The 23,689-nt window shown below is 40.3% G+C and overlaps 1 protein-coding gene across 1 annotated transcript in view; it reads right to left on the bottom strand.

Moving 5' to 3' along the window:
- Positions 1 to 2,617: 2,617 nt before the first annotated feature.
- The window catches only part of LOC126210616 (Golgi resident protein GCP60-like), a 68,486-nt gene continuing 47,414 nt past the window's right edge, over positions 2,618 to 23,689 (bottom strand). The window contains exons 5-9 of the mRNA XM_049939909.1: positions 20,930 to 21,017; positions 18,471 to 18,687; positions 16,286 to 16,410; positions 10,318 to 10,501; positions 2,618 to 3,481 (exon numbers count right to left, since the gene is read on the bottom strand). Of these exons, the coding sequence (XP_049795866.1) occupies positions 3,237 to 3,481; positions 10,318 to 10,501; positions 16,286 to 16,410; positions 18,471 to 18,687; positions 20,930 to 21,017 (859 nt within the window). The 3' untranslated portion in view covers positions 2,618 to 3,236. The remainder of the gene's footprint in view (positions 3,482 to 10,317; positions 10,502 to 16,285; positions 16,411 to 18,470; positions 18,688 to 20,929; positions 21,018 to 23,689) is intronic.

Raw genomic sequence — 23,689 nt, 5'->3', positions numbered from 1 at the left:
ATACATGCTTTTCATAGTATGTTTGAGTATATTGTGACAAAAATTCATAATGCTCCAATTAGCAACATCCAGGTGAAGATAAGAGAACTTGTTGGCATTGAGACTGCTCTCAATTTTATCACTTTTTAGAGAACATTATAAAGTTGGAAAGTAACTGGATTATTGTCTCGAAGATGACTACTTTGAAAAATAAAAAATCTCTTAGTTCTCATTTCCTTGGTCAAACCAAAAATGTTTTTAAGTGTATAGTATTCAAGTCGATTGACAGGTGAAGTATCTTCTAAATATCTGACCAAATGTTGACTACACAAGTATACATCATTTTCTTAAGAAGTTTATTTCCTCTTGAAAACAAACTGTTTCAACAGAAATGTCAGTTTCCACTTAGACAAGTAAAATTGGAGGATTTTAACTGAGGATTTCCTTTTTCCCTACTTAAACTTGGGATATAAAAGTGTGTTACAAGGACAAAGTTCAAATTGAAAGTAAATTCAAATAAATATGGTAAAGCTTTAAATATTAGCATCTGAAACAAATACTTGAGAACGTAAAACATATCTGAGAGTACTTGTGATGAGAAGGACACCTTATGACCTATTATTGGGGAAAAAAGATCTATTTAAGACACTACAATACCACTGACCTATACACACACTAATGTAATGTGGGCATACCACAAATTTAAGTGAGTACTCACAACTTTTTAACAGTACAGCCATCTGATGATTATAAGAATTTGTAGTGAAAGAGCATGGTAGTATTATACATAGAGCATAACCTTTCATACTGTCAGCAAAAAAATATATGCTACTACACATCAGTAGGTACCAGTGTATAGAAGTATGATATTAAATGTCTGTATAACACTTACACTATTTTTTTCTCAGTAAAATTAATATATGCGACACTTTAGAACAGCCTCTCACCCAATTCTATCCATAGGAAAAACGTGTTATTAATTCAGAGTATAGCACCAAAAACAACAAAATAGACATTAGTTGCAAATATTTACCAACAGACAGTGCTTCTGTGACATGTCTCTCAACTTTTAGACAAGCAGAAAAATAAGACCCAAGAATGAGAGATAAGCAATCAATCTGTAACAAAACATATTGTGGTATCCCAAACAACAACTTATGACATATACCAATGTAAATCTCACTCCTGTTACAAAGTTTCTCAATTCCACCAATAAATTCAGACATTGTATTCACATATTGCTGCATATCAGAAACAATGTGGCTGTTATAGGTGTAACCTGGAAGTCCAAGTATTAAGGTTGCCACATGCATATTTGTGAACATGATCAAACCAATCAGCAATAACAGGTTATAACAGAATGATAGATTGCTATTAGATGCCACTGCTATTGCTGGAATTATCCAAATAGCTGCACGTCATTCTTGTGTTGCTTAACACTTTCCTCAGTTTCTGGAATTTCCTGGATTGAAGATGGAGTCATACTGTATAACACATATTATATGCCCTGAAGAAGGCTGCTTGCTACAGTGGCCAAAATATTGGTACATTTTATGACATGACACAGTCTACAACCCAGAAGAATTCTATTGAATTTGACTCCAGGTGCAAAAGCTTCCGAACACACTTTTTTCATTTGTCATCAGGTCAACTGTGAAGAGAGACACTGTTTTAACAGACATTACATTTTCCTCAGTAACCTAATTCTAAAAGACACTGACAGGGAAGGGGGTTGAATGCCAGCTCAATAAATCGGGTTTGTAGGACAAGTGGAAGGATGTACAAAAGAAGATGGTAAATGAAATGAGGGTATAAAGAAAGATTTAGGAATAGATAAGCTAAACCAAAAAAATAAAATAAAACGGATGGAACATGTAGACTGTTTGGGTGGGGAAACATTCCATGTAAAGTCTCTGAATTACTAATGCACTGGAAGAAGGAATGCAGGAAGGCAATACAAGACATGGAGTACTGCACCACGCAATTTGCCTAATACATGACTGAAGAAGAGGAAGAAGAAGAAGAAACTGACTGCAGCTTCAGTTCACAGTGCCTAGTTATTCGTCTACATTGACATAGAAGATGGGTCTTTTCGTAGGGCCACTTCCAAATCAAATACAATGCTTAACTGCCACAAGCAAAATGTAATATAGTTCTCCGTTACCCATGAATGAGTTTTGAATTTTTCCTGCAAGCTTTTTCTGCTCATTTAAAACCTCTTACAGAATTTTGGTTCAAGGAAGACTGCACGTATAATCAACTGTCCACACATGTAACCAGACAAAACATACAAAAAGTAAGCGATATTGTACGAGAGGCAGAGCAAGTCAATTCAGACAGGTGAAAAAATAACAGAAATGTATATATATATTATTCCTGCTCGACAGATTATACCACAGCATAGATTACTATCTACCTGTTATTGGCAGCCTATGGGTATACTATAAATATCACCGGGGCTAGAATAATGTTCAATAATAAAATATAATAACAACAACAATGGAAGGACAAAAGGTGTTGTTTCACTTGAGACTTTCCATTATCATATTTATAATAATAATAATAATAATAATAATAATAATAATAAAGCATTCATACACAGAATTCATAACACAAATCCATACACAAATATTCCAATCTTTCTGAATGACACCACCAATTTTTCCATTTACATATTGAATCTACTTGTACACATTCTGCAACTTTTGTATCAACTTACACATGCCCACATTTACAAAGCAATTCATGTGTTAAAATTGCTAGGAAAGAATTTTATATCTCAGTTTGATCGACATGCACAAATTTAAGCACATATGAAACAAAAATGATAGTTTAAAAGTTAAGTATACTCCATTTTGAGCATAAGAGATCACTAAGGCAGACGAGAATGGGGATAGTGGTTTCCTACAAAACAAACGGGTTAAAAAGTACAGGACCGAAATTATTGTTCCCTGAAATGAACATATTTAGGCAGTAAACATATCAGATAACAGAAAACCACAGCCAGTAGTACAGATCAAAGTCTCTCACAAGATACTACTGCGACACATATTTCAACGCTTCACCGCCTAATTTATTGCACATTCAGAGAGGTGTTAAATCAGAAAATTTAGTAAACAGCAGATATCTGCACTCATGTTTCAAACATTTACTCGCAGCATTCAACATCACGACAAATCAAAATAAGAAAGGAGAACAGTGCTCGATCGCCCTCACTTACGCCGCCACGAGCGGCCCGCACATCCCCCGCTGGACACTCACCGCGTGTAGTAGACGCGGTAGTAGAGAGTCTTGGAGCGCCACAGGCTGTACGAGTTGTCGAACTTGAGCAGGTAGACGCCCTGGCCCGGGTACACGTGGCTGCCGGCATACACCTCCAGCTGGCACTCGCGCCGGAACACCGGCACGATCACCGACAGTGGCGGCCGGCTCGTGTCGGTCGCTGCCGCCCGCAGGCTCGCGACACCGCCCCCTCGCTCGACGTCCTCGCCCAGTCCGAGGTCTGGGAGTGAACAACGGGTGAAATGAGGTGGTGTGCAGATACTTACAATTGTGCTGGGTTAGTCAATATAAAAGCAAGAGTTTTTGTTAACTTTTGGACCTCGATGTTCCAGATTTTTCCAATTTTATTTTTAAATATCTACATCTACACCCCCAGACCTACATCCATATTCGGAAAAGCACTGTGAAGTGCATGGTGGCAGGTACTTCCTACTGTCACCAATTATAATGGCTTCTTCCCAAACCATTCACGTAGAGTGTGAGGGAAAAATTACAGTTTAAATGCCTCTACATACCCTGTAATTAGTCTAATCTTGCCCTTGCAATCCCTATAGGAGCAATATGTAGGGGTCTGTAGTGTATTCTTAGATTTGTCAATTACAGCTGGTTCTTAAAGCTTTCTAAGCAGGCTTTCTTGGGACAGCGTACGTCTATGTTCAAGTATCCGCACTTCAGTTTCCTGAGCAATCCCCAGGCTGTGGCTAAGCCATGTATCCGCAATACCCTTTCTTTCAGGAGTGCTAGTTCTGCGAGGTTCGCAGGAGAGCTTCTGTAAAGTTTGGAAGGTAGGAGACGAGGTACTGGCAGAAGTAAAGCTGTGTGGACGGGGCGTAAGTCGTGCTTGGGTAGCTCAGTTGGTAGAGCACTTGCCTGCAAAAGGCAAAGGTCCAGAGTTCGAGTCTCGGTGTGGCACACAGTTTTAATCTGCCAGAAAGTTTCATATCAGCGCACACTCCGCTGCAGAGTGAAAATCTCATTCTGAAATCACAGAAGACTAAGGAATCTCATGGTTATGTGTGCTGTACATGTTAGCCCTGTATTTAGCCAGATTTGTTGTTTTTCCTTTAGGAATGGTCAGTTTCCTGAACGATTCAAGTACTCGGTAGTAAAGCCGCTTTATAAAAGGGGAGAAAGGGATAATGTAGATAATTTTAGACCTATTACTATGCCATCAGTGTGTGATAAAGTTATTGAAAAGGCTGTGTATGTAAGGATAATTGATCAGTTTGTATTACACGATTTGCTATCAAATGTACAGGCTTCAGAAGTCGATTAACAACTTAAAATGCTATATTCTATTTTCTCTGCGAGGTACTGGATGGATTAAACAAAAGGTTTCAAATGCTTGGCATATTTTTTGATTTAACTAAGTCATTTGATTGTGTCGATCACAAAATATTGCTCCAGAAGTTGGACCATTACAGAATACTGGGAGTAGCTCACAATTGGTTCACCACTGGGAGTAGCTCACAATTGGTTCACCTCTTACTTTAGCAACAGACAGCAAACGGTCATTATTCACAATGATGAGAATGGCTGTGATGTGGGGTACAGTCAAGTGGGGGGTGCCCCACGGATCAGTGTTAGGGCCACTCCTGTTCCCTATTTACATTAATGATATGTCCTCTAGTATTATGGGTAACTCTAATAAAATATTTCTGTTTGCTGAGTAAAGGATGTTGTGTGCAACATGGGCTTGGTTTCAAATAGTGCAGTTCAATTCATGACCTGTAGAAAATAAACTAACGCTAAATCACAGGAAGACTCAGTTTTTACAGTTTCTAACACACAATGCAACGAAACCTGACGTTTTAATTTCACAGACTGGGCATATGATTAGTGAAACTGAACAATTCATATTTCTAGGTGTTCAGATAGATAGTAAACTGTCATGGAAAGCCCACATTCAGGATCTTGTTCAAAGACTTAATGCTGCCATTTTTACTATTCGAACAGTATGTGAAGTGAGTGATCGTTCGACACGAAAATTAGTCTACTTTGGTTATTTTCATTTGCTTATGTCATATGGTATTATATTTCGGGGTAGCTCTTCCCATTCTAAAAGGATATTTTTTGGCTCAGAAATGGACAGTTTGGGTAATAAGTGATGAAAGTTCACGAAACTCATGTTGACCCTTGTTCACTATTCTGGGTATTTTGACATTGGCCTCTCAATACATATATTCCTTACTATCATTTCTTGTTAACAATATTAGCTTATTCCCAAGAATAAGCAGCTTTCACTCAGTTAATACTCAGCAGAAATCAAACCTGCATTTGGATCGGACTTCCTTAACTCTTGTGCAAAAAGGTGTGCAGTATGCTGCTGCATGCATTTTCAATAAGCTACCACAAGAATTCAAAAATCTTAGCAGTAATCCATGCGCTTTCAAATTGAAACTGAAGAGTTTCCTCATGGGTCACTCCTCCTATTCTGTCGAGGAGTGCCTTGAAAAATTAAGCTGATTCTTGTTGTTTTGTTGATTGTGTTAATTTAGACTTATGGATTGGGTCTTTCGGGTTCATAAACATTTTATTTTTATCTGCCATTACTTTTATGTCTTAATTTCATGTACTGACACTTTCCATGACCCTGGAGATTTGGTCCCCAATTTGCTCCTAAGGAACTTGGCGCGTAAATAAATACATAATCTTCACAAAGCCAAAAAAAAACAACACTGCATGACATGTCAATGACAATCAGATGGCTATTGCTTCGAGACTATTCCTGAGCCCCTTTGACCATCATCTGTACGAACTGAACATTAGTTGGAGGGCAGATTAATTTTTGGAGAGAGCTGTTTCATGGATAAAAGAATCAAATTCGATCTTAACTATACCAAAACTTAGTAAAAGCCTTCCAAGAAAACTTATCCTTATGATAGTAACTTAAGCAGGTCCTACATGTCATTAGATGCCCATAGAGTAAAGGGAAAATACTGTACGTAGCAGGGTATCTAATTTTAAAAATCAGATTGCAAAGTTGTAAGACGTCAACATAAACTGCAGGAAACTTTTAGTACCTCAAAAATTTGCAAAAACAAAAGGGCACTGCTGAATTTCAGCTCTCTGTCAATATTCTAATATAAATTACCGTGCGTCGGCAAAGTCTCTCTGCGGCAGTGAGCCTCACATGTCTCCCCTTGCAGCATGTGTAAAATTGGCAGCACATTCAAGTCTCGCCTGCACGTGTTCCATGGATCTGCAGTGGTAGGGCGAGGAACAGCAGTGTTGCATGTGTGTTGCAGCTTTTAGGCGTGTTATCGCCCAATTCTTGTGTAAACTGTGTGTTGGGAGAATGCTTACTATTGCAGAGAGTATCAGCAGTTGGGTAACTGGTTAAGGGTCTTATTGTAGTTTTGTAGAAGTAGTTCCAGTATTTTAAAAATTGTCAGAAATAAATAGTTAATACGTAATTTATTACTATCCAAGGAAATGTGATTTGTATGGCCTATTTTAGCTTTTCAGATAATAGGCTGTAATTACCAAGAACAAATAAATAAAGAAATGTTGCAGAGGGAGCATTTTTAGTGGAAGAGGTTTTCTGTGCAGAAGGAAACTCTTTGGGCCATGTGAGGCGGCAATTTAGTTTACGCTTTCCTGCTTCAAGGTGCCCACACCATGACTCTGTATAGGATTTAACTTGCAAATTCCACACAGCACGTGCAGTTCAAGATGCAGCACGAACTGGGAAGCCCATAGAACGGAAGCTTGATGACACTTTGGCTATCATAAGCTTGATGACACTTTGGACATCATGCTGCAGAGTCCAACAAAATCAGTGAGGAGTGTGTCTCGTATGATAGCACGCAAGGCCGCAACCAAAAACCTGGGGCCGTATCCATAAAAAATTACTGCTTTGCAACAATTACATTGTGTAGACCAGGGCTTCCCAACCTTTTCAGCTGGTGGACCCCTTCTTCAGTCGAAAATCCATCACGGAACCCTAGTCAGTCAAGAGCACAGTAACTTTAAATTTCAGAGTGAAACCCATGGGAACTGAAAGCTTCTTAATGCAAGTTCCGTGCACCCCCCCCCCCCCTGAAGTATCAATAGTCTTTGGTTTAGAGATGAATGAAAACAACTTGAAGGTCAAAAATCAACTTATAAAATAGGTAGTGCACTGACAAGGCATGTTTAACATTTAATGATCCCTGGGGCCGCATACGTGCCAGCGAGCGCTGTGATTGGTCGACAAAGCTCGCTCCGCGCATGCATAAAAGGTTTCAGCGCATCTACCGCTGCGAGCCGGCGCACAAACGACCCCCCTATTGTTGCGAAACAGTCGATCAGAGAAGCCGCATTCTCTGGCACTAAACTGTGTATGCGTTCTCACTTAGGAACCGCAAAGGCTGCTCGGGAATGCGACCTGAAGTAAAAGTACACGTTTTTCACATGAAAAAAAAAAAATTGTGATGAATTTGATTTTAACATTTTTATTCAATAATTTTACTCATTATTTTACACGTTTTGGTGAAGGGTGGCCGCAAACCCCCTACAAAGGGCCGGCGGACCCCTAAGGGGTCCGCGGACCACACGTTGCGAAGCCCTGGTATAGACCATGTAATAGTGTACTGTGAATGGTTTCAGCGATTTGGTAACTGACATACAGTTAATGTTTTAGTTTTAACCTTTTTCACTGAAAAGGTTTGGTTCCACCTGTGTCGCGACATTAATTCCAAAATTCAAGAATTTGGTCATCAGAAAATCCACATGCCTTATGAGAATGCCATTGCACACAGAGAAAATAAGAATGTGGGTGAAATAATGTGAACATGAATCATAGGCTGATCTTTTCCGATATTAACGTAATTTTCAATGTCTATTATTCCCAGATAATTTAACCATTTATTCCCCTGCTAAATGAAAATGACTTCAATTATTTATTTTTCCAACAAGACAACACTACTACTCATACGGCACACCAGTCCATACGACTTTTAGATGACATCTGTGGAGGCAGAGTAATTATGAAAGGTCTCTGGCCCCTACACTCACCGGATCTGCCTCTGTGTAACGCCGGAAATGCATATCCTCCTATTTACATCTATTGTACTATAAAATTTTTCCTTATTTTGTTACCTGTGTCTTTGTATATTGTAGTTGTTTTACTATTTGTATATATATATGCATTTATGTTGATGTATAATTGGTTTGTTTTGTGAATATTATTTGTATTTATACGCTGGGTCTGGCCTAGGGAAAACTATGCTATCGAACGAATACATCGATAGGTCGTGTGGAGAACGAAAGTGTTTAGGATCTTTGGTAGTGTTAACTCTGCCGCGTGGAGCGCGGGCTGGGCAGAAAGAGTTTGGCTGGAGTAGTGCAGTGGAGCAGGGTGTTGTGTGACGCTCCCGCGAGTTGCCGCGCGTTCGGGGTTGGACAGCATGTAATTGCGCTCGACTGGCTATAATAGTTTCTAGCACGGTGTCGCGGACGATAAGCATTAGCTGGCACACATCAAGAGCCCGTTTCGCCTGGTGACTGTGTCGAGAAGAAGGCGCGCCAGCATCCCGCTTCTGCAACAGCGACGGCCGACAATGAGTGACTGTCGCCACCTCCTCGATCGATGACTTCAAACCTTCAATCAACCAACAAGGAAGACTAAAAGCACGTAAAGTTTCAGAACTGTATGGCAGACCTCAGCTTTTAAAATTGTTGCATCACAAAATTACAGCAACTTAGCATGAACCTTTGTTGCTCATTGTCCCAACTGCATTGCCAAGCAGGGTCCCTTCCTTTTCCGAAATGAACCCGAGTGTCGTTGAAATTCAAACGCCAGCATTAAAATAATATAATTCAATTTCACTGCCTTAGTTTCAAAGTTCAGTTAAAGTATTCATAGCTGGCTACAATATTTAGATTACACGAGCACAAATTAAGAGTGCGAGTTTTGTTAGCATATTTTAGCTTACCTGTGACTGCAGCTCAGCTTGGTACGTACTAAATTTTACTACTGTTAATTGTTCAGAATCATTTAATTCAAGTTCGAAGTTAAATCTCTTATTTCTAAATTGGGTAGATTCAAGTAGCTTTTGAAATGATTGTTGAGGTAGCCCAAGACTAACTGTATTTTACTGAATTTCGATATGCTTCAGAAACAAAGTTCACTATTAATTTCAGTCACTAAACTAACTTTCAATTTTCCAGTTTTAGTAATTCTTTTGCTAAATTAAGTCAGGGTGTAGCGAAATTTATTACTTCAGACAAACATTCAGTTTTCACACAACACGTGTCAACCTTCAGTTGCCACGCTTTTAGTGCTAATTATATGTGCAATAACCTTTCTTTTTCAGTTATTATAGTAATTGTCCATAGGACTGGCGACCTTAATTTTCCCCAAATCTCAAATATCTAATTACCGCTAGTTAATTGTTAACGTAACGGCCGCACATTTACTTTCTTTATTAACTTTACCCCATTTCAAAATTAATTTCCACCAGTTTCATTTGCATTTTTCCTTTCATTTAGATGTAACCCTTTCCTCCCTCTTTACCGACAGATTAACTTCGGTGACGATTGCTTTTCCCAAATTTCCATTAGGTACACGCGGTTTAATTTTTCACTGTCATTAAGGTCGATAAGTGAGGGGGAGGTTACATCTGCCCGACTATTTCCTTTCAGGTGTGGCTACAACATTTGTGTATCAAAATAACCCAAAGATATTAGATGAACTGAAGACTGCAACAACTGATTATCTGCATTAGATTACACGTGGAACATTGGTAAAGGTGTTCGCAAACAAATGTAAACATATTGAACTATGCCTTCAAAAACAAGGAAAACATTTCCAGCACCTACAGTGATTTTAGTGAGTATAAAGTGTTTAATTGTGATTAATATGATTTTTTTTTTCACTGTAATAATGTTGACTCCCATCTCCCAACATAACTGTGGCCACTAGCAGTGAATCCCGGCCCCTAGCTTATACAGTGAAATGAATGTTTTTCCAACCTTACACAACCCTCGAGGCAAGACACGCGGAGCTCGCCACTGCAGAGACACTTTGCGGATGTATTTGTATACAGCATATGTCCCAAACGTAATTCATACCGTCATTGTCCTCGTCGTCGTCAAATTCCTCTTCATCTTCTTCTTCGCTCTCTGCGATGTGAACAGAAACTTGACTGGTGGTCGGTTTCGCCCATTCAAAATATACTCCGAAACCAATGTCGTAGTTATCTGTTGCAAACTCCCAAAAGAGGCATGTGCCATCTTCATGTGTTGGAACTCGTACCTACAAAGAGAACACATCAACAAAATCATTTACAAACAAAAACCTGTTAATGCCAACTTACTTCACATATCTGTAAAACAATTACCGTATTTACTCGAATCTGAGTCGCACTTTTTTTCCGCTTTTTGTAATCCAAAAAATCGATTGCGGCTTAGAATCGAGTGCAAAGTAAGTGGAAGTTCTGAAAAATGTTGGTAGGTGCCGCCACAACTAACTTCTTCCATTGAATATATGTAGTGCTAGACAGGCATGCTTTGCAGGCACAAAGATAAATACTGGCGCCAAAACCTCTGCGTCAGTAAATAAATTAAAAGAAATGGTAGAAGACGAGCTTTTTTTCTCACCCCAAGTTTCGACCACCACTTTTTCATACATTATCCAACAAAGTAAATAGAAATTCCGTATTGTTCATCGTCAAATGTAGCAGCCTTTCCAATATTCGTAGCAACAAAAATAAATTTTGTTACACTAAAATACCAACAATGCACAAGGCTTTAGGACTGTTGCATGAGTTGATAAGCTGGGGCTCATTAAGATTTCACGTAGCGGCACCTATTGCTTCGTGGAATTTTGTAAAGTGCTTGTTGGTGTTAGTGAACCATAATGAAGTGCTTTCATTATAGTGCCAAATTCAAGAGGGGAGTTATTTCTTTTGCGAAAAGAAGTTCTAATCGTGCTGCAGGTCTGCGATACGGGATTGATGAGAGTAACGTCAGGCGATGGTGACTGCTGACAGAGAAATTATTTGAATGTTCAAGTAGCAGGAAAGCATTTAGTGGGCCAAAGTGTGGCCGATATCATGCACTAGAAGTGGTTTTAAATGAATTTGTTAAGGAACAGTGTCAGAAATTCCTGCCTGCGAATGCCGAAATTTTAAAAATTAAGGCACATGAAATTGCTAGAGAGCAAAAAATTGAAAATTTTAAGGCTAGACGGAACTGGATTGATCTGTTTATGAAGCACTGGGATTTTTCACTTCGAAGGCGAACTTCAGCTGCACAGAAGCTGCCGAAAAATTATTAAGAAAAACTAGTGGAATTTCGGCGCTTCATAATTAGGCGGCGCACAGAAAAGCAATAACTTCTTGGTCAGATAGGAAATGCTGACCAACTCCCATACAATTTGACATGCCGTCAAATTATACGGTTGACGCCAAAGGAAAGAAAGACGTGTGTTCTTACATCAGGGGATGAAAAACAGTGGATGTCCATCATGCTTGCTTGCACAGCAGATGGACATGAATCACCCCCATTCACAGTTTTATCGCGTTGCACGTATCAACTCCTTTGCCAGCTGGACCCCCTACAGGATCTGTCTTCATTCTCTTTCTATAACACGTGCGACCTTCTTTCGAAGTCTACTGTAAACGAACACTCGTCATTGCCACTCGAGTTGTGTTCTATCGGTGTCGCAAGAAACCGGAAGATTCCTATAAGACATGGGCAACTGAGCTTCACTGTTGAAGCCATCATTGTCACTTTATCAGTGATGAAAATAAGGAGTCATATCCTGACCAAACGGCTCACGATGCAATCATTCGATTGGTCCCTGATCGTGAGGTTCGTGAGCAGGGCCTTCAATATGAAAACCCCTCCCTCTTCGACATCTGCACTATTGCACAATCATTTGAGGTTTTGAGGGCTGCAGGTACTCAAACTATATCATGGTGTGAGGTTGCAGAAGTTCAACCCACTTCCCCCCCCCCCCCCCGCCATTTGTGGGACGGTTGACAATGGGACAATACGGTGGTGAAAATCCACATGTGAGAAAAACATCTTGGCGGCTGGCCCACCTCAGTATGCCAGCCATGGCCACAGCAACAGCAGCAGCAGCAAGCCCAGTAATGACAACAACGTGACTGCTCCACATGCTTCCCTCTTGTCCGTTGTGTTTTATAACTCACGATACGCCGGATTGTCCTAAGCGGTGGGCCATTTGCCGCCAGTGTAACAAAACTGGCCACATTGCTCCTGCTTGTAATGCAAAATTCCAACAGCCTACTGCAGATGCTGACACGGATGTCAATCGTATATTGGCAATCTCCGTTGCTACTAGTAAGCTTTTTATTGAGGTCAAGGTTTAGTAGAAGGTTTTGCACATGTAAGTCGACACTGGTGCTGCCGTGTCATTACTCAATTTGCAAACGTACATAGGCTTGGGTTCTCCCCCTTTAGTGCCACTGTCATGTACATTAGTCACCTACAGTAAACAAAGCATTCAGATATTAGGCAGTTTCTCGGCCCCAGTCATGTATAAAAATGTGGTTCATCTGCTCACTTTTCTGATCGTGAACAGTGCACACGCCAAAATTTTTTTGAAATGGATGGCTGTAAGCTTTTTGGGCTTACTGTTTTCGATGAAGTTAATCTCGTCCACGATCAAGTGCCTTATACACAATTCATCTCTTTATGCTCTGAATTTTCCGCAGTTTTTTGTGGATTTGCGTGGTGCTAGTAATTCCACAGCCCATGTAGCCGTGAAACCTTTGGCCTTTCTTTCGGGCTCGCCCAGTACCGATGGCACTCTGTGACCACTTCAAGGCGAGGCTCGACCACCTCACAGCCTCCGGGGTGATGCAACTCATCGCATCCCGTGAATGGGCTACCACCCTCAGTGATTGTCGAGAGCCCATCGGGATGGTTATGCCTTTGCAGAGATTTCAAAGTTTCTGCCAGTGCTCTTCTATCATTGACACGTACCTCTTGCCAAGCCCTGACGAACTTTTTGCTAAGGTCACCGGTGGTCAGTATTTTTCCAAGATCAACCTCTCCAATGCGTATTTGCTGCTTCCCACTGATGCTGGCTCTCAACGGCTCTCGGTCGTTAACATGCCTCGCAGAGGAAGACACCGCGGACATCTCGCAAATCCGAGCTGTTCCTCAAGAGAAGTGGAATGAAGTAATGTGTTCACATTTGAAAGCCATGCACATTAGCAGCGTGTTGTCATCCGTGAGAGTGTGCCACGATATAGCCCAGCAAGCCCCACTTATCATGTTATTGCTGCTTGCATCCATTTGCCTTATCTTATTGTGTTCAGTGTATGTTATGGTGGTTGGCATACATGCCACAATCTAATAAAGATGTAGTAACATTCTGAGGAACTTGTATTTCTGTATTGTCTCCCCTGAAGTAGGGGAACAGGGCTGTGAACTTATGAGAACTAACGATGACATTAGTAAAACTTAACAATTTATAATCTCCCAATAATGTCAAGAATGGCCGGCGACAATCTGAATTAGCACTCCCGGTGCCAAGAGAATCAATTTGTACGAGATGTTTGGACAGCAAAGTGTTAAGAGGGCAATGGGTATTCCACTGTTAAATGCAGAGGGAAGAGCAGATAGGTGGAGAGAGTACACTGAAGGCCTCAATGAGGGAAGATAAAAGAAGAGATAAGAGTAGATTTTGAAGAGATAGGGGATTCACTATCAGGATCATAATTTAAGAGAGCTTTGGAGGACTTAAGATCAAATAAGGCAGAAGGAATTTCTAAAATCACTGGTGAAAGTGACAACAAAATGACTATTCACATATGTGTGTAGAATGTACGAGTCCAGCAATTTACCATCTGACGTTCAGAAAAATATCATCCACACAATTCCAAAAACTGTAAGAGCTGACAAGTGAGAGAATTATCGTACAATCAGCTTAACAGCTCGTGCATCCAAGTTGCTGAGAAGAATAATATACAGAAGAATGGAAATGAAAATTGAGAATCTGTTAGATGATGATTAGTTTGGCTTTAGGAAAGATAAATCCACCAGAGAGGCAATTCTGATGTTGCAGTTGATAATGGAAGCAAAACAAAAGAAAAATCAAGACACATTCATAGGATTTGTTGACCTGGAAAAAGCGTTCAATAATGTCAAATGGTGCAAGATGTTAAAAATTCTGAGGTTGGTTAAGTTATTGGGAGGGACAGGTCATGTACAACATGTACAGGAGCCTAGAGGGAATAATAAGACTGGAAAGCGAAGAACGGACTGGTCAGATTAAAAATGGTGTAGGACAGGGATGTAGTCTTTCACCCCTACTGTTCAATCTATAAATCGACGAAGCAATGATGGACATAAAAGAAGGGTTCAGAGGTGGAATTTAAATCCGAGGTGAAAGGACATCAATGATACAAATTGCTGACGATATTGCTATCTGCAGAGAAAGTGAAGAAAAATTACATGATCTTCTGGATGGATTGAACAGTCTAATGAGTACATAATACAGGTAGAGAGTAAATCAAAGAAAGAGTAAAGTAATGAGAAGTAGCAGAAATGAGAACAACGAGAAACTTAATGTCAGGATTGCTGGTCATGAAGTAAATGATGTTCAGGAATTGTACTACCTAGGTAGCAAAATAACCCAATGACGAATGGAGCAAGGAGGACATCTAAAGCAGTCTATCACTGGCAGAAAGGGCATTCCTGGCCAAGAGAAGTCTACTAGTATCAAACACCGGCCTTAATTTGAGGAAGTAATTTCTGAGAATGTACATTTTGAGTGCAGCACTGTACGGTAGTGAAACATGGACTATGGGAAAACCAGAACAGAAGAGATTCGAAGCATTTTAGATGTGGTGCTACAGACAAATGTTGAAAATTAGGTGGACTGATAAAGTAAGGAATGAGGAGGTTCTGAGCAGGATTGCAGAGAAAAGGAATATGTGGAATATAATAGAGGGAAACATTCCACGTGGGAAAAATATATCTAAAAACAAAGATGATGTGACTTACCAAACGAAAGCGCTGGCACGTCGATAGACACACAAACAAACACAAACATACACACAAAATTCTAGCTTTGCTGACGAAGCAACCGTTGGTTGCGAAAGCTAGAATTGTGTGTGTATGTTTGTGTTTGTTTTTGTGTCTATCGACGTGCCAGCGCTTTCGTTTGGTAAGTCACATCATCTTTGTTTTTAGATATATAATATGTGGAATACAATGACAAGAAGAAGGGACAGGGTGATAGGACATCTGTTAAGACATTAAGGAATAACTCCCATGGTACTAGAGGGAGCTGTAGATGGTAAAAACTGTAGAGGAAGACAGAGACCAGAATACATCCAGCAAATAATTGAGGATGTATGTTGCAACTGCTACTCTGAGATGAAGAGGTTGGCACAGGAGAGGAATTTGTGGCGAGCTGCATCAAACCACTCAGAAGAATGACCGGAAAATAATAATAATAATAATAATAATAATAATAATAATAACAACAACAACAATCCACCTATTGGCAGTAGCCTTGTGAGTTATATTAATAATGTGGATTCTACTAAACCATTATTTTATTATGTAACAGAGCATGTATATTTTTGCTGACAGTTGGAGAGGTTACCCTTCTAACCAATACAATCAGGTACATTCTGGGGTACATTCTGTCATCTACAGATCTGAGGAAGGTTCAAGATGAACTGAAACCGGTCATTTTAAAAAAACTAATGCAAACAAGATGAATAATAGATCTTTCTTAAGTATCGTACCAGTCTGATACACACACATCTGGTATTTGTGAGACAGGAAATAAAATAACAGAACAGCACTGAAGCTTGCGAAGAATCTGAAAAATGGCTTCTAGCCCTCCAGGCAAAATCAATGTTGTGAGAGTCCCAGAACAGGAATCTGGTGACCCACTCAAGGCACTCTCAATTAAGGAATTATTTGCAATTTCTCAACAATTACTCCTGCCTTATGGACTGGTTTGTACTGGTTGCAGAAAAGTTAGGACTTAGCTGAGAAGCAGCAGCGCACAACACTGAACTGATGCACACGTGTATGATGATCTCACCGTTACTGTTTCTCCATGGCCAACCTTTATGATGGCATCTCCCGACTCCCTTCGGATAGCTTCCTTGAATTCGCGTATGTCCTTTCGAGTCCACATCGAAGCAGCCGATGGAGTTGGCAGACCACCTGAAATTTAAACACTTTCCAATAATCACTAAAGTAGTTCGTATCACTCCAAGAGAGACAAGCCACACAATTTTTTATTAAACCATTTAAACGATATTTCTACAAGACTACACATTAGCACACTTTTTGAAAGGTCTGAAAAATTTTGAGTTCAGGAACCTCTCAGCATCTCTAGCAGACACAGATAAATTAAACGAAGCAGAGGCTGTTGAGAATTTCAAGAGGAGTAATAGGCAAATATCGAGTGAAACAGGAGAAAAGAATACAGCAGAAGATTAGAGGGTATCTTTTGTAGATGAAATAGTTGGGGTACCAGATCGAACTGGCAAAAAGACCTGGCCCAGTAGTGATCTTTCGACAATGCAAGAAATACTGAATTTTACTGATGAAGGGAGAAAACACAAAAATGCAGCAAACGAAGCAAATGAAGCAGGCTAAAGGCAACACAAACACACACCAAAAAGTGAGATTCATAGAAAGTGCAATATAGCTTAGCAGGAAAAACTAGAAGACAAATGGAAGGCTGCAGAAGTATGAATAACTAGAGGTAAGTCAGGTGTTGCCTACAGAAATAGTAGACACTTTTGGGGAAACGAGAAGCAGGAGTACGAATGTCAAGAGCACAGACGACAAGCTCGCACTAAGCAGAGATGGAAAGCTGAAAGCTGTAATGAATTTGTAGTGCGTCCATATTAGGGACAGAAACTGGAGGACAATATTATAGTATTATAGAAAGAAAAGATGAGGTAGGAGAAAATGAGATGGGAGATAGGACAGAACTTGACAGAGTACTGAAGGCTCTATGTGAAAGTCATACACCGGAGCAGACATTTCCTCTGAATTATTGGGATCCTCAAAAGAGTCAAACATGAAAAAAGTATTCCACCACCTAGTGTGCAAGACATAGACACAGGCGAAATACCATCGGACCTAAAGAAGAATGCAATAATACCAATTACATAGAAGGGTGTTGCTGACTGAACCACCAGTTTAGTAAGCCACAAATGCCAAACATTGTCACAAATTATTTACAGAAGAATGGAAAAACTGGTAGCAACCGACCTTCAGGAAGATCAGTTTGGTGAATGGTTGCAATTACTTCAGAGAACTTTTAGTTCGGGTTTTGGCAAAATGTAGGAACACGTGAGGCGTTACCGATCCTACAATTATCTCGGAAGATAGGTTAAATATAAGTAAATCTATATTTATAGCATTTGTAGGTTTACAGAAGGCATTTGCAACACTGATTGGAATGCACTCTTTGAAAATCTTAAGTAACAGGAACTGGTTAAAAGAGCAAGTACTGAGGCATGTAGAAATTATCAATTTGGTAATGGAGGGAAGTGTGGGAGTTAAAACTGCAGAGGGAGACCAAGGGATGAATTCAGTAAACAGTTTCAAATAAATGTAGGTTGTTGTAGTTGTACAGAGCTGAAGAGACTTGCACGGGACACACTAGTATGGAATGCTGGATCAAATCAGTCTTTGGGCTGAAGATAACAACATAAAAAGCAGCAGCAGCAGCAGCAGCAGCAACAACAACAACAACATGATATTCAAAAATCTAACTTGTGTATTTTAATATAAAATCCAAATCTAATCTGTAATTTTTAATGTAAAATATTACTGTATACCTGTATAAGTGTAATTAAGAAAATCCATAGAATCTTCCTGATGAGTTAATACGAAATAATTATATAAAAATATGTTAACAGGGTGAAGCACGAAGCCAAGCTGAAGTGGCATTCTCTCTTATTTGAAAAACAGCGTCACTGATTATAGAAGTCATTTCAAACATCCACTGTGACCATAGAGAACATCTCTGGAATGCTCTGTAACCAAAGAGAGCACCTTCAGAAGGTCCCCCGTCACTGACGTCTACCATCGAGCCAAATCACGAGTTATCAAAAATATTAAAACGCCGTAAATCATCATCGCCTAAAAATAACAGAAATTTTTATTTTGCCGGTATGCGAAGAAAAGTGCCAAGATGCCCTTCTCGGCGAGTTTTTCTTGATGCGGATAACAGGGAAACGAGCCTAGCAGAATTTGTGGCGCACCTCCATTTTCGTCCTCGTCGTCACTGTCCTCGCCCCGGGGTGACAGCGTGCCGTTGGAGCCGAGGTGCTGGAGCAGCCTGGCCTGCTCATCTGTGTCACCATCCATGGCGCCGGGCACGGCCCTCCCTTGCTGCTGCTGCTGCTGCTGCTGGATGTAGAGCTGCTGCATGTACTGGTGGTAGTGCTGCTCCTGCAGCTGCCTCACCAGCACTGCTTGCTGCAAGTCACGACATATCTTTCCTGGATTTGGATTTTACTGAGCTACTGCGGTCTGTACGGGAAAGATAGTCCGGCACCTGTCCGGCACCTCAGAGAATAGAATATGTCGCAATTACAACTCAATTTTGTATTAAATTTGATGTACGTGATCAAACGGGACTGACAGCATAACAAGTACAACTTGTAGTGGTATATAAAATATATTAACTCCAGTTTGGACTGGGACATGACTCTCCAAGATTTAAAAACAATTTGCATATGTTGGCTACATTTTGTGCAGCAAATGTAAAAAATCCAGCAATTACATTTTTCACTGCAAACTTTCTGACTGAAATGCAGTAGATTTCTTAATTCTGAACCATCATAACACTTACTGACAATAAAGATGAGATAAGTTAATTACCAAGTTTTGACACGAGGCTACAAGATGCAAAAGAATCAATTTTTACTAGTCAAAGAATTTCCTTATAATTGCACGATACACACTGCTTAAATAAGGAAAGAATAAATCTTTAAATTATCGTCTTTAATTTTTTATACATAAAGTAAAGCATTCGCAAAAATACTAACTTCAGGAATGTTGCGGAAAGGATAAATTGCTACTCACCACATAGTGGCGATGTTGAGTCACAGACGGGGCCAACAAAAAGACTGTGAAACACGTAAGCTTTCGGCCAAAAAGGCCTTCATCGGAATTAGACAACAAACAAACACACACAAAGGAGCATGCGCGCAAACACAACTGCAGCTCACACACGTGGCCATAGTCTCTGGCTGGCGACTCCAGACCGCAAACAGCACAGCATGATAGGAGAAGTAATCTGGGTGGTGAGCCTAAGGAGGAGGCTGAGGTGGGGAGAGGGAGGGATAGCAATAGCAGGATAGGGGTGGGGGACAGTAAAGTGCTGCTTAGGGGAACACACATGGACAAGGTGGAGAGAGGGTAGGGCAGCTAGGTGCAGTCAGGAGGTTAGACAGAAGGCAAGGGGTGTGTGGGGAGTGGGACAGCGGGAAAGGAGAGAAGTAAAATGACTGTGGGTGTGTCGGTGGAACAGAGGGCTGCGTAGTGCTGTAGTGGGAACAGGGAAGGGGATAGGTGGGTAAAAGATAATGACTAACGAAGGCTGAGACCTGGAGATTTATACCGCAGGGAGAGTTTCAACCTGTGCATTCCAGAAATGCTGGTGTGGTGCACAGGATGTGAAGCAGTCACTAAAATGAAGAATGTTGTGTCGGACAACATGCTCAGCAACTGGGTGGTCCAGCCATTGCTCGGTCACAGTCTGTCAATGGCTGTTCGTGTGAACGGCCAGCTTGTCGCTTGTCACGGCCACATAGAACACAGCACAGAGGTTGCAGCTTGGCTCGTAAATCACACGACCAGTTTCACTGGTAGCCCTGCCTCTGATGGCATACCCGATGCTTCTGACTGGACTGGCATACGAGGCCGGAGAATGTGATTCAATTGTTCTGGTCCTGGGTGGTACTTAGTCATTAAGGCGATGCTCCTCTGCAGGACTTTGGAAGGTATGGGGGGACTAGCAGGATAAGCCATGGAAATCTGATTCTGTACAAGCTTGGGAGAATAATTACAATCTGTGAAGGCCTCTGTGAGACCCTCAGTGTATTTCGAGGGGGACTGCTCGCCATTACAGATGCGACTCCCGAGGGGGACTAGGCTGTATGGAAGGGTCTTCTTGGTGTGGAATGGGTGGAAGCTGCTAAGTAGAGGTATTGCTGGTGGTCCCCTCTCTATCTCATATACATACAAAACCGAGGTTAGAATAAGCCCAGAACTGAAAAGCAGTTGGCTGACACCTGACCCCTTCCACTTGAAACATTAAAAGACCACAAAGATACGTTTATCGAAGCATATAATCTTCTATAAACCCTCAGAGTTCAGATCCATGTGGGCCTTTTTTTACATTTGTGCACTAATATGAAACTCATGACTACACACTTTTATGTACACATACAGAATGAACCTTGCAACATGTTCAGACCTTAGAACAAAATAAAGCAGTCACAGAAAAAGTTAGTGGAACCTGCTGGATTGAGGAACAGCTTCTATCAGGGAACAATTCTTGGAATGAGGCAAGTAACAAAACAGAATAAAAAGAGTGTTCAGTTTCACACCTCAGTAGCAACTGAAGACAAGAAATATTGGTGTCAGTCTATGACAGTAAGTACAGTGCAATGGTCCTTGCTTCTGTCGGACATTACACATCAAACCAGCTCACCTGTTCCGGGTTTCCAGGATACTGCTGCTCAGCATATGCTTTGAACTGGTGGAATGTCTGCTGGTTCAGAGCTTCCTGGATTTGGCGTCTGTAACAAGTAAGGAAAGCCTTCCTGCATAAGACAAATATGATAACATTGAATATACATGTAAGTGTTTGGAAGCTTTCTCCAAATGTATTTGACAGTAGTGTACACTTGTACAAGAGTTAGACACGGATGATAAACAGTTTAGACACGAAGAGAACACAAACTTAGGAGATGCCACGCTACCAAGGAACACTGAAGATTAGGTAGGTGAACAGCTTCCGAATTGAAATCGGGGAGACAAGAAATGCATGGCACAGACAAACAGAAGGAATTGGTTGATAGGACATGTCCTGAAGCATCAACAAATCACCATTTTGGTAACACAGGTAAGTGATTGTATGTGGGGAAGGGGATTTTTGGAGTGGTGGGAGTAAAAACTGTACAAGGAGACTAATGTATAAACACAGTAAGCTCATCCAAACTGATGTAGTCTGTTATACAGATACAAAGAGACCTGCACGGTATGGATTGGCATGGAGAGCTGCATCAAACTGAGGATCAAAATAACAAGCAAGTGTGCAAATAAGTATCTGCAACAAATTTCCCACATTTCTAGAACTGTGAAATCTTAAGCACTACACATCCAAATTTTGAAGAAGTTTTGTAAACAGTATGTAGGGAAGCAGCCTACTCACGCCATATACAATTCATATGCTTTCCATTGTGTGCCAGCCTAGTCTGCTGAAACTAGCTATGATGTCACGAATGTTGCGCAATACTTTAAAATTAAAGTACATAATCTGTAAAGTTAATAGCATGTCAGGAGTGATGCTAAAATGATAATGTGTTAAGCTTCAGTTTAGTAACTTTACCAGTTTTCAAAATTTGGACGTTTTATGTAACAATCATCGGTGCAACAGGAAGGAGCTAGAAACATCAAAATTTATATTCGGATTCCTTTTTCATTGTAATTTAATGGAAGCAGCATGCTGGATCTCACAAAGAAATATTTTGGTTGAAACTCATGATCTTCCGCTTTTGTGTCCTAAAAGTACGGAAGCAAGATAGATTAAGTAAGTGATTAGATAAAGCTAGGATGTTTAGATTTAAGAAGAATGGAGATAAGCTATAATAACAAAGATGTGAGAAGTTTCCAAAAGGTAGCTATAAAACTACAGCTGTAGCATCTCTCCAAAGGTCAAGTTCAGAACTCATCTACTGCGTGCAGTACAACTAAAATGATTCTATCGCCAAAAGTATTTAATCTAGCCACATCAGAATTTTGTTATAGATACTTACCTGTGTGCTGATTGCACAATTAAATTTAGAGTTTCATAGGCCTTCAGCAAAAGAAGCAATTAATTATTTAGTAACTTGAAGTGGTGCTCTACTAGCCCCAGCTGCTAGTCAGGATGGCAAATTTTGTCGGCTGCGCTTTCAGCAGTCCACACCGTGGCTATATAAATAAGAGCGCTGTGAGCTGGATTCAGGCCCCAGTTCTCTTCTAGATTTGTATTAAGAGCACACTCCATGTCGGAAGCCGTGTCGCATCTGTGCAGTTGCAAGGAACAGCTTTGGATGCTGTATTACGTAACTCAGTATGCACGTAATAGTGAGTTCACATTGGGGTAAAGTGTTAATTGCGGAACGACTTCAGTGATTTATTCTCAGTTTGCGTATGTCCTATTTTCACGTGTCGCCACAGGACAGACCTTCTATCGCTACTAGCGTGGTGTTTGATGAGTATTAACATCAAATTTTGGCGAGTATTCACTTTGAACATTTACATCGATAACGATTATGGAACAGTTTCGTTATGTAGGGATAATAGGATCCGCGCCATAGGCTCTGAACAGCTCTGATAATACAAGAGCTGATAGTAGCATTGCTTGGAATTTTGTGCTTTATCGTTTACAGAATATAGTGAATATTGTTAAAGTAAACTACATTTTCTATTAATCCCAGACATCATCCTAACTCCTCAGTGTAATGAACTTCAATGATCAATAACTTTATTTCTCCATCAAAGTGGGCACAGTGAACTTTAATTACAGGCATCACATTTTTGCTAATCACTTTCTGGTTGCCAACATTGTAGTTAGAGAGCCTGTGTTGAGAATGGCAACAATATAAAATTTTTCCACTCGCCGCCCCACAAGTACACTGAACTGTAAAATCGAAACAGCATCATTACCAAAATGAAAAATTCTTCGAAGCAGCAAAACATACAATTTGTTAGGTAATTTTTAAAACGAAAAATTTATTGCATGCACCAAAACAAGAAGTGTAGACACAGCAACTGTGAGAATCCAAAACTGTCCTTTTTTGGAAGAAGGTGATAAATATTATGTCAACTATTAAGTAGTTTCTACAATTTTTCTTAAGACAACTTTTGAAATGTGAAGCTACAGAAAGATTTGAGCATGCAGATTAAATTCTGAATGAAGCAGGTCTAGAAATAGCAAATATGGAAATAAATTTGCTATAAGAAGGGAGATTATATGAAACAATGACTAAGGGTACCAAAACTGGAAGGAGCATAAAAGCAAATTTTATAGACACATTTGATTTAATTTATTCACCCAGGGATAACATCACAATTACAAAGGATTTGTCATAATACTGAAATGGAAATAAACAGCTCAAAATATGGACGCACAGTATACGAAAGTATGAGTTGATAAGGATAGGACAGGTTATCAACCGTGGTCTTGCTGAAGGAACCCCCCCCC

This window comes from Schistocerca nitens, chromosome 10, assembly GCF_023898315.1.
Source record: "Schistocerca nitens isolate TAMUIC-IGC-003100 chromosome 10, iqSchNite1.1, whole genome shotgun sequence".
NCBI lineage: Eukaryota > Metazoa > Arthropoda > Insecta > Orthoptera > Acrididae > Schistocerca > Schistocerca nitens.
The sequence above is the reverse complement of the archived record's forward strand: the minus strand, read 5'-3'. Positions and strand labels throughout refer to the sequence as shown.